The following is a 14065-nucleotide window of genomic DNA, read 5'->3' as shown; positions in this document are numbered from 1 at the left end:
ACCCTCTGCCACCAAGCCGTCGGTGTGTGCAAGACCTTGGGCCCAAACTTTTTCATGCTTAAAATGAGAAGGATGAATATATAATCTGTCCTCTAAGTCTTGATTTCTGTAATTCTGGAATCATTGGCTCACGAGAGGCATAGCACGATTCAAATTTTTAAGTTTATGTGATTCTCTGGGTGATACAGCAAACCAATTTAAAATATAAAATTCAACTTTTATTTACCAATATTCTTCTGTTACCATTAAGGCTGACCCAAAATGGTGAAACGTGCGTATTAGCATGATAAAAAACAAGCAAGATCTTGCTTCTTTTAATCTGGTGATCAATATTAGATGAAAGTGAGTTTAGTGATTATACAGGTGGGATTTATTACAGTAGAACCAGCAAGGAAAATGTCTCAAGAATTTAATCATGTAAACTTTCATAAACTACCATACCTCACCATAATCTCAGATGTTCTTCTGTTCGCGGATTACAATATCACATTGCAGGTATATGCCTTGTGAGATATTAAGAGTTAAAATAAATGACACTGGGATGTCTTTAAAGTACTCTAGCTGCCTCCTCCCAACCCCCACCACAAAAGTTCAGATGTTAGAGGGAGAATAAGTAAAAGGTGGGTATATGATGGCTCATTTGCTTTTGTGTATTTCCGAAATTTCCCATTTAAAAAGTGAACAGTATTTACCTTAAAAAATCAATGTAATGCATAATATTAAAAGACTAAAAAAGAAAAAAATCATGAATGCAGAAAAAGCATTTGACAAAATCCAACATTCATTCCTAATTTCAAAAAAGGTCTCAGGAAACTCAGGGGACTTTTCTCAACCTGATAAAGGGCATCTGTGAAAAAATAATAAATTGAACAGCAAAATTCAAACTTCCACACTTCAAAATACACTGTTAGGACAATGAAAAGAAAGTCAAGGAATGGAAAATAATATTTGCAAATCCCATATCTGAGAAAGGACCTGAATCCGGAATATACAAAGAACTCTCAAAACATAGTAAGAAAACAAATAACCCAATAAAAAAAGATTTGGACACTTCACCAAAGAAGATATACAGATGCTAAATGAGCACATAAAAAGATGAGCATTAGGCTTCCCTGGTGGTGCAGTGGTTGAGAATCTGCCTGCCAATGCAGGGGACACGGGTTCGAGCCCTGGTCCGGGAAGATCCCACATGCCACGGAGCAACTAAGCCCGTGCACCACAACTACTGAGCCTGTGTGCCGCAACTACTGAAGCTTGCGTGCCTAGAGCCCATGCTCTGCAATAGGAGAAGCCACTGCAATGAGAAGCCTGCGCATTGCAACGAGGAGTAGCCCCCGCTCGCCGCAACTAGAGAAAGCCCACGTGCAGCAACGAAGACCCAAAGCAGCCAAAAATAAATAAAAGAAAATAAATAAATTTATTTAAAAAAAAAGATGAGCATTATTAGACTTTAAGGAAATGCAAATTCAAACTGCAAAGAAAAACACACTTAAGAGATTAAAGTGCCCAGCAAGGGACTGGACTCTCACACACGCTGGTCGGGGCGGGAAGCCGTACAGCCACTTTGGAAAACAGGCTGGCAGGTTATCTACCCGAGAGAAGGGAGCGTTATATCCACACAGAGACTTGCACCTGAGAGAGCTGTAACAGCCAAGAACTGAAAGCAGTCCAAAAGCCCAGCAACATCTTAAAGACAGAACACCTGAGAGAAGTGAAGTAAACTTGTTCAAGATGATAACAGTGAATAAATGGCCAGAGCCTGAACCCGGCTCTAAGTTTATGAAGACTTAGTGCTCCTCCCCCTTCACTAAACTATACCAGGACATATTCCAGAAGCGCAGCGCGATCAATGCTCAAATACTAACCAAACTGGTACCAATTAGGCCAGAAAAGGAGTCTGCTCCTAGGTCTGGGGAGAAAGGGAGCTAAGAAGACTGACTTGTAAGGAGAGAGTTGGGGAAGGGCATGGGGAGGTGGCCCTTGGGGGACCTGCCAGCTGGGAGACTGTGCAAAAGTCCCCTCCTACAAGTTCTAGGGAGCACTGGCCTCTCCACCACCTTCACCAAAGTTGCAGAGGTGTGTCACCCGATCTTCTTCCCAAAACATTAAATCAGGTTTATTTTCAGATCCAAGTTAAAAGCAAAACAACACCCCAATTCAAGTGCAGAAACTGCCCACCCTCTCATGTAGCTGATGGCAAAAATTCTTTGCCATCAAGAGAGAAAAATGCAAAATTCCAAAACATAAGGCAAACACAGGGGTGAAGTAACAGTAGTTTAATAAACAAATATGAAATCTCTGTTTTGATGAGAGGAAGAAATGAGGCCAAAGGACCAGAAATAAACCAGTGATAACACGTGGCAGACTAAGAACATCACCCGGCAAGGGCTTGTTCTCTCTCACAGGTAGAACAACAAATAAAAACCTATGCATTTAGGTGTCTGGGTCCCCCACGCCCCGGTCCTGCAGCTACAAGCCCAAGCGGCTGACACACACGGTTACAGAGAACAAAGAGTACTCTCCCTTTTTCTTTCTTTTTTTTTAGAAATTCTGTATGGGGAATTATGACCCAAGGCATCATCAACTGATTCTATATGCATGTGGGTACCACTAAAACCATGTTTAAGCGCCTTTTCTAAGACACCAACCATATTATCTCTAAACAAAGACTTCTCCTGTCCAGTCTTGCTGGTAGCAATCAAAACATGCTACAAGTCTCATGACTTACTCTCCCAAATCCCTATTTAACAACACTTCTAAATATTATGATTTTCAAGGGCACCTTCCTCAGGTTTTCGACCGGCTCCCTGGCCAACACAGGACACAGCCCCAACTTTTCACTCCTCGCTTCCCCAGGTGGCGAGACTCTAAGAAGCTTATCAAACCCAGTTTTCAGAAACAGTCGAGGGCCCAGAGGCTCTGGACGGAGTTTAGTCTAGGTAGTTACACCCAATTAGTTCTGGATCCATCGTTAATTCACTGTTTCAAACCTGAAAAACACTATCATGTAAAAGGATTCCAAAACTTTAACAGGAAAAATTCTGTGCTGTGTCATATTCCAGAACACAGCTCCAAAAGCCCTTCCACAGCATGCTAGTCACAGCTGAGACAGAAGTTAACATAAAGACTTACACCTGAGCCTCATTTGAATCCCCTCCCTCTAGATTAAATTAAACCTTAGGCAGCATGCTAGATTCATCTTCAAGGGTATTTATTCTAAGCACAGGTTCAAACAAATCGCCTACGCAAGCTGGGGCTGCTCGATGGTGTAAACTGGGCAGTCTAAGAAAAAACAGTGTTTAAAATACAATATTTAGAATCAGGAGGCCTGGCTTAAAATTCTGGCTGGTACTTAGGAGTTTTGTCCCCTGAGAGAATGATTTAGTCCCTCTGCATATCAGCTGACTTATTTATTAGTATCGGCACACCAGAGCCTACACGTCCCACGGCTACTGGGAAGAACCACCCGCATACAAAAGATACTGCAAACCACTAAGCGTTATGTCATCTTTCTTTTAAAATAATCTTCTTCAACATATTACTCTGACAGAAATTTAAATTTTAATCAAACTCCTTCTATGAAATTATTTTTACAAATGTTAACTCACCAAATCCTACTGTATCTTAAGTCCCATCTCACCTATCCTAGAAATCCAGCAACTTCAGTCTACATCAAAATTGCATCTGTGAAGAACTGACAGTAGAAATTTAAAACTCTTTCTCTGAAAGTCTATCTATAATTCCGCACTGACTCCCATCATTCCAGGCACAGGAAGGGTTCACCCAACTCAGAAGTTGCTCTGCTTTCACTCTGAAATTCAAAGTGTGTTTCATCCGACAGTATTGGAAGTATCACTTTTAACCAAAAACAAACTTAGTTTTTCAATGCATTAGTCTCCTAAACTTATTTTAATAGTACCTTACAATGATGATATTTACTTACCTTTATGACCTTTTGAGATGTACATACAAGGCACCATTTTTCACATATTAGGATTTTGTTTCTTTTTCTCCAAGGGTTATCAGTCAAGTCCATCTCTGACCAACCCTTTTCCAGTTCTACCCACTTTTCTACTGATTCTACACAGAGACTTGGGGGCTTAAAACGAAACAAATCAAATGAACGACCTGAGAGCCTCATCTCAGGGTCTGGCAATACCCCCCCTTTCAAGATCTGGACCCCACCCAGGGCCTCCCCCCGGCACCCCAGCTTCTCATTACTTGTACAATAGTATTTACTCTCTCTTCCATCTTAGTCTAGGTTCTGCATTTAGGAAAGGCAACCAAGAATATAGAGCTGGAGCAAAGAACAATGTCTTCCCCTCTCAAGGGCTGACTCCACCAGCGCTGCCTGAGACAGAAGACCGGGCTCGGGAGACACAGCCCAGTTGTGCGGGCAGCCCAAGCCCCTCTCTAACGTCTCTGGTCCTCTCCCTTCTCCAGGATGTGCCAAGCCTCTCCGTTCCCTGCCCATCCATCTAGCCCTGGAACAAGGTCCCACCGCCAGGTTCCCCTCTCACCCTTCCTCCCTTCAAAACAGATGCCAAGTGGTCCTTCAGCTGGCCACATGTTCCAAGATCCCTTGTTCCCGAATATTCTGGGTAAAGGTTATCACCTGTAGAAACTGTAGCAACTAAGAAAAATAAGCAATTATTCTAACAATGACTTCAACCAAATTATAAATATGCAAATAAACTATCTGTGCCTTCAAAGGTCGAACATTTTATCCTAAATTAAAACACACTGGACAATACTGTAAATCAACTATACTTCAATTAAAAAAAAACCCACACTGGGAATGAACTGGACCTTAAAAAAAGTTAATTGCAAGCATTAGCAGCAACTGTAAATATGTAAATTCTGTGGTGTAATGGTCGACATCAGTATTCCCTTCCCTGCACTTTCCTTCCAGCTTCCCTCACTCTTTACTCATAATAACAACACATAATAGTCACTATTTTCCAGCTACTATTCTAAGTGCTTTACATGCATTAATTCATGTACGGCTCTAAACAACTCTATAAGGCAGCTAATATTAATTACGCCTGTTTACAAATGACAACACTTAGACACAGAGAAGTTCAATTGAGCGGCAGGAGTCCATCCAAAGTGACAACGCCAAGAACGGAACAAAGCAGTCCAGCTCCTGAGTCTTGTCTATTAACAACTGTGCTAGGATGCTTCTGACACCTTCATTGTCACACTTACATTAAAACTGCTTGTAAACCACTAGAGGGCACGGACTGTGACCATCCTTCACACTGCTCTATCCTCAGTACCAAGCAGAAGTCTGGAGGGTCCTGAGAAATCACTGCTGAGTTCTGCACAGGCAGGTTGCCCCTTCTAGACTGTGACCCTTAAGGGTGAAGGGCAAAAGTACAGCTCATCCTTTAAGCTTTAAGTGTGCACGGCACCTAAGTGACAATAAATGAATGACGGTCCCGGACACCTGCTGAAAGAAAGCGTCTTCTATCTGCAAAACCTTGAACCTAAATACAAGCCTGAGAAGCCCCCGTCTGGAGACAGTCAGTCACCTCCCCAAACCTCTCCCATCCTAACTTTGCAGAAAATCAAGCGCTGCCTTAACTAACATTTCAAACTTACTCGTAGGCAGCCCAGAGTCCTCCGGTACAACGTTAGGAAAGTAAATGCTGTCCTTCACTACTGCGCACTGCTGCCTTAAAAGAGAGTTTTACTGAAAAACACATAAACTCAGACTTAGCAAAAGGTTAATTTTACATATGGTTATTCACTTTCGAAATTACTTCTTTAGAGACTCCTAAAGAGTAAATTCCCCTCACTTCACTCAAAACACCCAGTATTTAAAAATTAAGCTTAATGTGGGCACGAGAAACCACATTAGACATGCTAAGGACGAACTCCACGGCATTTACAAGAGCAATTTCAAAGCGCAGCCCCTCGGAATTCCCGACTTGATGATATTAGGGTCAGTGCGTCTCAGCACGGGCGGGCTCTCCCCTAAGGCCCCCCACACGTCCCGCCCGGGGCCCCACTTCAACTCGAGGGCAATTTCCAAATATCTTCCCACTCGGAAGAGTGTGCACATACGAGAGGGACACTTCATTTCTGACACTCCTACGCTCCTCCGGGAACAATGTCAAACTTTCTGCTTTTCTTGAAGCAAAAGACCAAGCCCTGAAAACTTCACTGTCCCCGGGAAAGCCGAGATGTGAAGATGCAGAAGGCCCGGCTAAGTCCGCCAACATTTGCGCCGAAGAAAGGCGGTCGTTGAAGCCGGCCCATCCCGCCCCAGGCCGCCCCTTCCGCCTCCGCGGCCACGGACCCCCGGACCCCGGATCCCGGACCCCGGTACGGGCGCGTCGCTGGGGCGGCTCGGGCAGGCTCCGTGCGGCGGGCGGCGCCCCCGACCCGCCTGCGGCCCCCGTCCCCGCCGAGGCGCCGGAATCAACCGGCCGCGCTCCCCGCTTCCGCCGCCGGGGCTCCGCCCGAACGGCCGCCGGCCGCCCCCGAGCCCGCGCCGAGGCCTGGGCGCCCGCCGCCCTTCCTCCCGCCCGGCCCGGGCCCGGCCGCTCACTCACATCCGTCCGCGTCCTCCGGCAGGTCCTCCTGCAGCAGCGACAGGTCTGCACCGAGGGAGACAAGAAAGGCCGTGAGCCCGCCGCCCGCCTCCCGCCGCCCCGCGCCCCCCGCCTGCCGCCCGCCGCCCGCCGCGGGGCCCGTACCCGCCATCTTGCGGCGCCCCCTCCTCCGCCGTCGCCCGGGGACCCGGGGCTCCAGGGCGGTGCGCGCGGCGGCCGGTGGACGCGCGCGGGGGGCGGGGACGCGGGGACGCGCAGGGCGGGCCGAGGGCGGCGGGCGGGGTGGCTCCGGACGCCGGGCGGACGCGGCCCGCCCCGCCCGCCTGCACGCCGCTCCGCCTCCCGCCTCGCTCGCTCCGCCCGCCGGCGCGCTCTCGGCTCAGCCCGGCCCGGCGGTGCGCGGGGTGAGGTGGCGCGGCTGCTGCCGTCGCCGGAGCCCCGCGCCGTGTGCTGGGCGGGGCGGGCGGGGCCTCCCGCGCGCTTTGTTGGGTCACCGGCGCCGCCCCGCCGGGCCGCGCGCACCGGGGGCCGCGGGGCCACCTCCGGGCGGGAAGCACCGCCTCCGCGCCGGCCGCCGGGTGCCGCGAACAAAGCCGCGGGGACGCCGGGCTCCCCCGCTGGTCCCCCGCGTCCCGGCTCCGGGCTCAGGTCAGCTCCGCCGCCCGCGCGGTGGCGTGCGACCGGTTGTAGGAGGACGGGCGACCCCCCGCCCCCGGGATTGTCGGGATTAATGAAGAACGGCGGGAACCGAGCACCGTGTACTGGCATCCCGCAGGTGCTGGGGGAACGGCGCCTAGCATTAGCTTTTTGTCTTTAAATAATTTTGGTAGCCCTTGAGGTGCTCAGCTGAAATGTGTAGCACAGACTCTATTATTCCACACGTGTTAAGTGGTGAACGCAAGCTTCCCAGTGCAGGGTGGGGACCCAACCCAGGATTTCTGACCCACTTCCCACTGTCCTGTGTCCAGGAGTGCAGCCCACTTCCCCGTCTCCCCAGAGCCTCCAAGATGGTGATGCCCTCAAGGGAGACAACACAGGGACTTGTGTAAGTGATGCCACGTTGGGCTCTGGGGAGGAGATGAAATTCTGAATAGTCTGCACCGTGGTCTTAATCAAGGACACTATATTACATCAGAGCCTCTGAAATCATAATTCTGGGTAATAAAAATGGGTCCCACATAGCTATTCCAAAAACTTCCCTCTCAGATGTTACAGGATGGAACGCATATTGCATAGTATGTATTAGGTTTCTGAGAGTAATAAAAACTGGAATAGCATCTCTAACTCTAGGTGTGTGTCTAATTTTCTCAAACATAGAATAATTAAAACTAAAAGCCAAACGGGCACAACCTAGTTTCACACCCTTATGTGAATTCAGCTGATACTAACCCTCAAAATGACAAGGAGTTATAAATTCACAAACTATCAATTGACTCAATCCGTGAGAATTTTGCCTTGCTGACACCTACCACTTTAGCAATTCTGGGTAGGAGGAGGAGGACAGAGCATTTGGCTCTTTACACTAACTGGTGATCTCCCTGCAGCAACACAAAATCGACAGAGTGCCAACTAGGCTTCAGCCCCTGGACACACAAAGGTGAAGAGAATGATCTGGACCATCTACCCAGTAAAGTCAGACTTAACAATTCTCAGTGATGGTGATAAACAGAGGTATGCACCAATGCTAGCCTGGGATACAGATCAACTAACTCTGCCTTGGGTAGCGAGGCTGCACAGTGAGTTTTATCTCACTTTCTCTGGGAAGGCAGCCAAGGAGGAGGGGCTGGGTAGTTTTGTCCATATTGTTCAGGAGCTGTGCATTTGGTTATCGTCTTACCTGCATCCCATGTTACAGCAGGTCCCTTGAGGCAGCTCGGTTTTTAGACACTTCAGTGAGGATGTTCTTATTCACGGTTTGGCACAACCACGTTTTTTACATTTGATGTTTTCTCCCACTCTCTAGTCCTTTCTCAAACATACAATAAAATTTTTTCACACCAGTATTCACTCTATAAAAGGCACTGTTTCCTCCTCATAGAAAATGGTATTTAAAGAACAGCCATTATTATTCTATGCCCTTACCCCAACTGTACTTACAGTGTCACGCCTGTGGATGCTGGAAGCTGTGTGTCTAGTGGTCAGAGCACAACCCAGAGTCTGCTCTGCCCCTGAAATCTGCAAAATAGAGGGAATGTCACAAGTCACTGTTTTAGAAAGTATTATCCAACTATGGCTATTAAGGCCTGGATTTTTCAAAATAAGTCCTCTTCCAAATGATAGTGAAAACTTTTATGAGTAGCCAAGGAGCCTTGGAAATTGATAAATTTGACTCTTGAAACACAAACAAACATGATAAGTATCATGGGGAAAAATTGCTAATAAACAAAAAACCCACCTGACATTGCTTGCTGCTGTGTCATTTATTAATTTTTTGTATTGGTAATTGAACTGTTACTTTTGCTTCAGGATGATCCTAAAGCTGAAAGTATATAAAAGGCAGATCTTTTAGTTATGATTTTGAATAATAAAAAATGAATCAATCTGAAAATGGAGACATACAATAAAAATGTTTTTTAAAGAAATTTTTAACCTTTATTTTCATTCATCTCTGGGGTTTTTTTTTTAGCCAGGTTGATGTCCCTCACAAACTGCCACTCCCCAGTAAAAAGAACAAATAGTTTCCTTTTTTTTTTTTTTTTTTTATTAATTGCCAACCCCTACTCAAAGCCTCCTATACATGTTTTGGTAAATTGTATGAAGGTAAATATTTGAAATTTTTCTTTCCTTTCTATGCTTCTTTTAAAGCCCTCTTTAAAGCTCCATGTCAAGATGACATTCCAAATTGTGAAATCTTAACTTTTCCTAGAGCTTTCATAGTTTGGCTTTGTTTTTCAAAGACATTGGATCTCTTTTTATTCACATTGGCTAAAGATACGTTTTCTCACACCACCTTAGGAAAACAATAAAGACTAGAGGGAGAAAATAGTTACAGAACTGAACCCTGTCCAGAGTTCTCTCTACTCAGGCTCTCCTTTCTCCATTTACAGGAGTTGAAGGCTGCCCATAGATGCAACAGAACTTCAACTCTGTCCATGGTCAGCCAGACCGCAAGTTTCTTAGCATAGGCTTGTTCTGAGCAGAACAGTGCAACCTAGAACCACCATTGTAAACAGAGTATAAAGGAAAGTAAACCCTCTGTTTCTTATCCACCATGTTAAGGACTCCAGTGCTTTTCACAGCACTCCAGATTAGTAGAACCAAAAGGATTCTGCATTGAGGAATCTTGCGGTTATTCCAGCTGAGGTACAGCACCCATCCAATTTGTTCCACGCATTTAAATTTTATTAGGAAAACTAAGATGTGAAAATAGTGAGCATTACTGAATTAAAATGGCAGTGTTGGTTTCCTTTATGCCTTTCTCTCCAAATGCACAAAGCATCAGTGGCAATCATGTTCAAAGCAAGGTGGAAGAGCCTGCCCCGATGTCTGGCAGAGTACGTGCTTGAGGAAACGTTTATTATTCTGAATCTGAATGGATAAGTCAAGTTGAACCCGGAAAAAACCATAAGCAAACCACAGAGTCAAACCCAGATAAGCTCAGTAATTAAACTATGCCTTGATTCTAAAGTCTTTTCATACTACCTCTGCCCTCTGGTTCTATGATTCAGAACAAAAGTTTCCACTCCAATTTCACTTCTGTGTAACTAACGCCTTGTAACAAAATTCCTTCTGTTCCTGGTCCTTGATTCCTTCATTTGGTTTAAAAAAAAATATATATATATATATATATATATACATATATATAATTTATTTATTTACAAAATATACACATATACAGGCACCGTGACACAACACAATTCATACAAAAGATAACTACTCCATTTTTTAACTTTTTATTTTGAAATAATTACAGATTCACAGGAATTACAGATTCACAGGAAATTGCCACTGTCCTGTGTCCAGGAGTGCAGCCCCACACACCACTAGCCCCTGGCAACCACTAATCTGTTTCCTGTCTGTACCAATTTGCCTGCTCTGGACCTTCTATATAAACAGATTGATACAGCATGTGGACTGGCTTCTTTCACTTAGCATCATGGTTTCAAATTTCACCTATATTGTAGCATGGATCAGTATGTCATTCCTTTTTATTGATGAATAATACTTCATTGTATAGATATACACCATTTTATTTATCCACTCATCAGTTGATGGATATTTGGGTTGTTTCCACTTTTTAGTTATTATGAATAATGCAACTATAAACATTCACATGCACGTTTTTATGTAAATGTATGCTCTCAGTTCTCTTGGGTATATACCTAGAGTGGAATTGCTGGATCATATGGTAACTTTAATATTTTGAGGAATTGCCAACTATTGTCCAAAGCAGCCACACCATTTCATATTCCCATCAGGAATGCATGAGAGACCCAGTTTTTCCATATCCCCTACATCAAATGTGGCTCTTCCAAAGTAAAGCTGTCTTTATTCACAAATGATGTGATTGTATATGTTGAAAATACAAGAATCTGCAAATAAACTTAAAATTAAGAAGTACATTTAGCAAAGTCACTGCACACAAGGTCAATTCTATAATTATAAGTCAGCACCCAATAGTTATACACAAAAATTTAAAATTTGATGCCGTTTGCAATAGCATTTAAAAAAGTCAAATCCTAAATGGGGGCAGGGATAAAATTAGGAGTTTGGGATTAACATAGACACACTATTATAAATAAAATAGATAATCAACAAGGACCTACTGTGTAGCACAGGGAACTATAGTCAAAATCTTATAATAATCTAAAATGGAAAAGAATCTGAAAAAGAATATATGTATAACTGAATCACTTTTCTGTACACCTGAAACCAATACAACATTGTAAATCAACTATACTTCAATTAAGAAAAAGTCAAATTCTACAAACAAATCTAGTGAAAGATATGCAGGACCATTATATAGAAAACTAGAGAAATTATTGAGATAAATTAATCTAGAAAATTCTTAAAAAATATATATATAAGGCTACAGCAAGGCCACAGATTAGAAAATTCAATTTTGTAAAGATGTCAATTGTCTTCCAAATTGGTTCATAGATTCAATTCATTCCCAATCAAAATCTGAGCAATTTTTTGTTGTGTGTGGATAGTGACAATCTGATTCTAAATGTCTGTGTGGAAATGCAAAGGGCCAAGGCAAAAATGCAAAGGGCCAAGGCAAAAAAAAAATACAAAGGGCCATTCCAAAAAAAAAAATTAGAAATACTATTACTAATTTTGAAGAACAACAATATGGGAAGAACTTCCTCTATTGGATATCCAGACTTACATCAAAACTACAATACTTAAGAGAGTGTGGTATTGGAGTGAACATAAACAAACAGACTGATAAAACAAAATGAAGAGTCCAGAAGCAGACCCACACACATGTGAATGCCTGATTTATGATAACAGTGGCAACATAGAGTAGCAAGAGACAGACAAAAGCAGTGCAGTAGAGCTGGGAGCTGAGTCAACTGGGGTGTCAGATGAGGAAAAAAAATGAAACTTGATCCCTACCTCACTCCATATACAAAAATCAATTCCAGAGGAGCTGAGACACAAATATGAAATGTAAAGCAATAAAGCTTCAAAAGAGAGGAAAGGTCGGGGGGAGGGATAAATTAGGAGGTTGGGTTAACATATACACACTATTATATATAAAAAAAGATAATTAACAAGGACATACTATATAGCACAGGGAACTCTACTCAATATTCTGTAATAACCTAAATGGGAAAAGAATCTGAAAAAGAATAGATATGTGTATATGTATAACTGAATCACTTTGCTGTACACCTGAAACTAACACAATATTGTAAATCAACTATACTTTAATTAAAAAAAAAAAGCTTCAAAAGATAACACAGGAGAATATCTTCCTGGCCTTGGGATAGGGAATGATTTCAAACACAATAACACTGACCACGCAGGAAAAAGATAAATTGGACCATATTAGAAGTTCTGTTACCCAAAGACACTAGTAAGAGAGCACAAGCTATCAAGTGGCAGATCACTGCAACACACATAACTGAAAAGAGTGTTATCTTCAGAATAGTCAAAAAACTACAGATCATTAAGAAAAGGACAGACAATCCAATAGGAACCCAGGCAATACATGCAAACAGGCAGCTCATAAAAGAGTATATCCACATGGCAAGTAAACACATGAAAAGGTGCTCAATCTCACTTCTCATCAGGGAAATGTAAGTTAAAACAATGATGAGATACCATAAAACACCCATCAGAATAAAACATAACTTAAAAGGTAATATCAAGTACTGCTGAGGATGTGGAGTCTTATTTTCCTATTGATGCTGTAACAAATTACTAAAAGTTTCGTGGCTTAAGGCAACTCAAATTTATTATCTCAGAGTTCAGTGGGTCAGAAGCCTGACAGTTTCACTGGGCTTATCGAGGTGTCAGAACTGCACTCCTTTCTGGAGGGTCCGGAGGAGAATCCATTTCTTTGCCTTTTTTGCTTCTAGAGACCCTCATGGTCCTGTGCTCTTGGCCTCCTTTCATTTTCAAGGCCGGCAAAATTGCATCACTGTGTCCACCCTTCCACGGTCACATTTGCCTCTGACTCACTTCCTTTCTGTTCCACATTTAAGAACCTGTGATGACACGGGCCCACCTGTGTCATCCAGCATAATCTCTCTCCATCAAGATCCGTAACTTAATCACAGCTGCAAAGTCCTTTTGCCACATAAGGTAACATATTCACAGGTTCCAGGAATAAGGATATGGACATCATTTTGGGCAGGGAGAGGGGTGTGGGCATTATTCTTCCTTCCACATACAGCAACACGACTTTTATACAATGCTCTTGGGAATGGAAACTGGTACAACCACTTTAGAAAATATTTGGCAATATTTACTAAAGTCAAACACATACAGAACCTATGATCCAGCAATTCCATTCCAAGGGACGTGTACGTACCACCGCTATTTGTAACAAGCCCACAAACTAGAAAAAATCCAAGTGCCCATCAACATTAAAATGGGTAAATAAAACTGTGCTATATTCGTGTTATGGAATGCCATATAGCAACGGAGATGAATGAACCATGGCCACACGCTATAAAATGAATGCCTCTCACAGACGTACTGCTAATTGAAAGAAGCCAGATGCTGCAGAACACATTCTGTGCGATCCCACCTATTCAAAATTTTTAAACCGGCAAAACTAACCTTTGGTGTTAGAAGTCAGTTTAGAGGCTGCCTTTGGAGGCACGGATAATGATTGGAAGAGGACCTGAGCAGCACTTGAGAGGGTATTGGTAATATTCCATTTCTCAGCCTGAGTGGAGGCTGCCTATGAGTGAACCCTCTGTGATTATTTTTCATGCTATGTCTTATGATTCGGGCCATTTTCTTCTGTATGCATGTTTTACTTTGACTTTTAAAAGTTTACTAAGCACGCAAATAATGTGAATGCACTGAACACTACAGAACTGTAT

General features: G+C 43.5%; 1 protein-coding gene across 3 annotated transcripts in view; it reads right to left on the bottom strand.

Annotated features, from left to right (window-relative positions):
- PPP4R1 (protein phosphatase 4 regulatory subunit 1) overlaps positions 1–6894 on the bottom strand; it is a 61196-nt gene extending 54302 nt beyond the window's left edge. For 2 of the 3 annotated variants that reach the window (XM_036823126.1, XM_036823128.1), the window contains exons 1-2: positions 6705–6894; positions 6561–6605 (exon numbers count right to left, since the gene is read on the bottom strand). In XM_036823126.1, coding sequence (XP_036679021.1) covers positions 6561–6605; positions 6705–6711 — 52 coding nt within the window. In that variant the 5' untranslated portion in view covers positions 6712–6894. Of the gene's footprint in view, positions 1–3640; positions 3660–6560; positions 6606–6704 lie in introns of those variants that run through there. The other variant, XM_036823129.1, reaches the window with a different exon arrangement.
- Positions 6895–14065: the final 7171 nt, after the last annotated feature.

This window comes from Balaenoptera musculus, chromosome 14 (genome assembly GCF_009873245.2).
Source record: "Balaenoptera musculus isolate JJ_BM4_2016_0621 chromosome 14, mBalMus1.pri.v3, whole genome shotgun sequence".
Lineage (NCBI taxonomy): Eukaryota > Metazoa > Chordata > Mammalia > Artiodactyla > Balaenopteridae > Balaenoptera > Balaenoptera musculus.
Note: the sequence above shows the minus strand (reverse complement) of the source record. Positions and strands in the feature narration are given on the sequence as shown.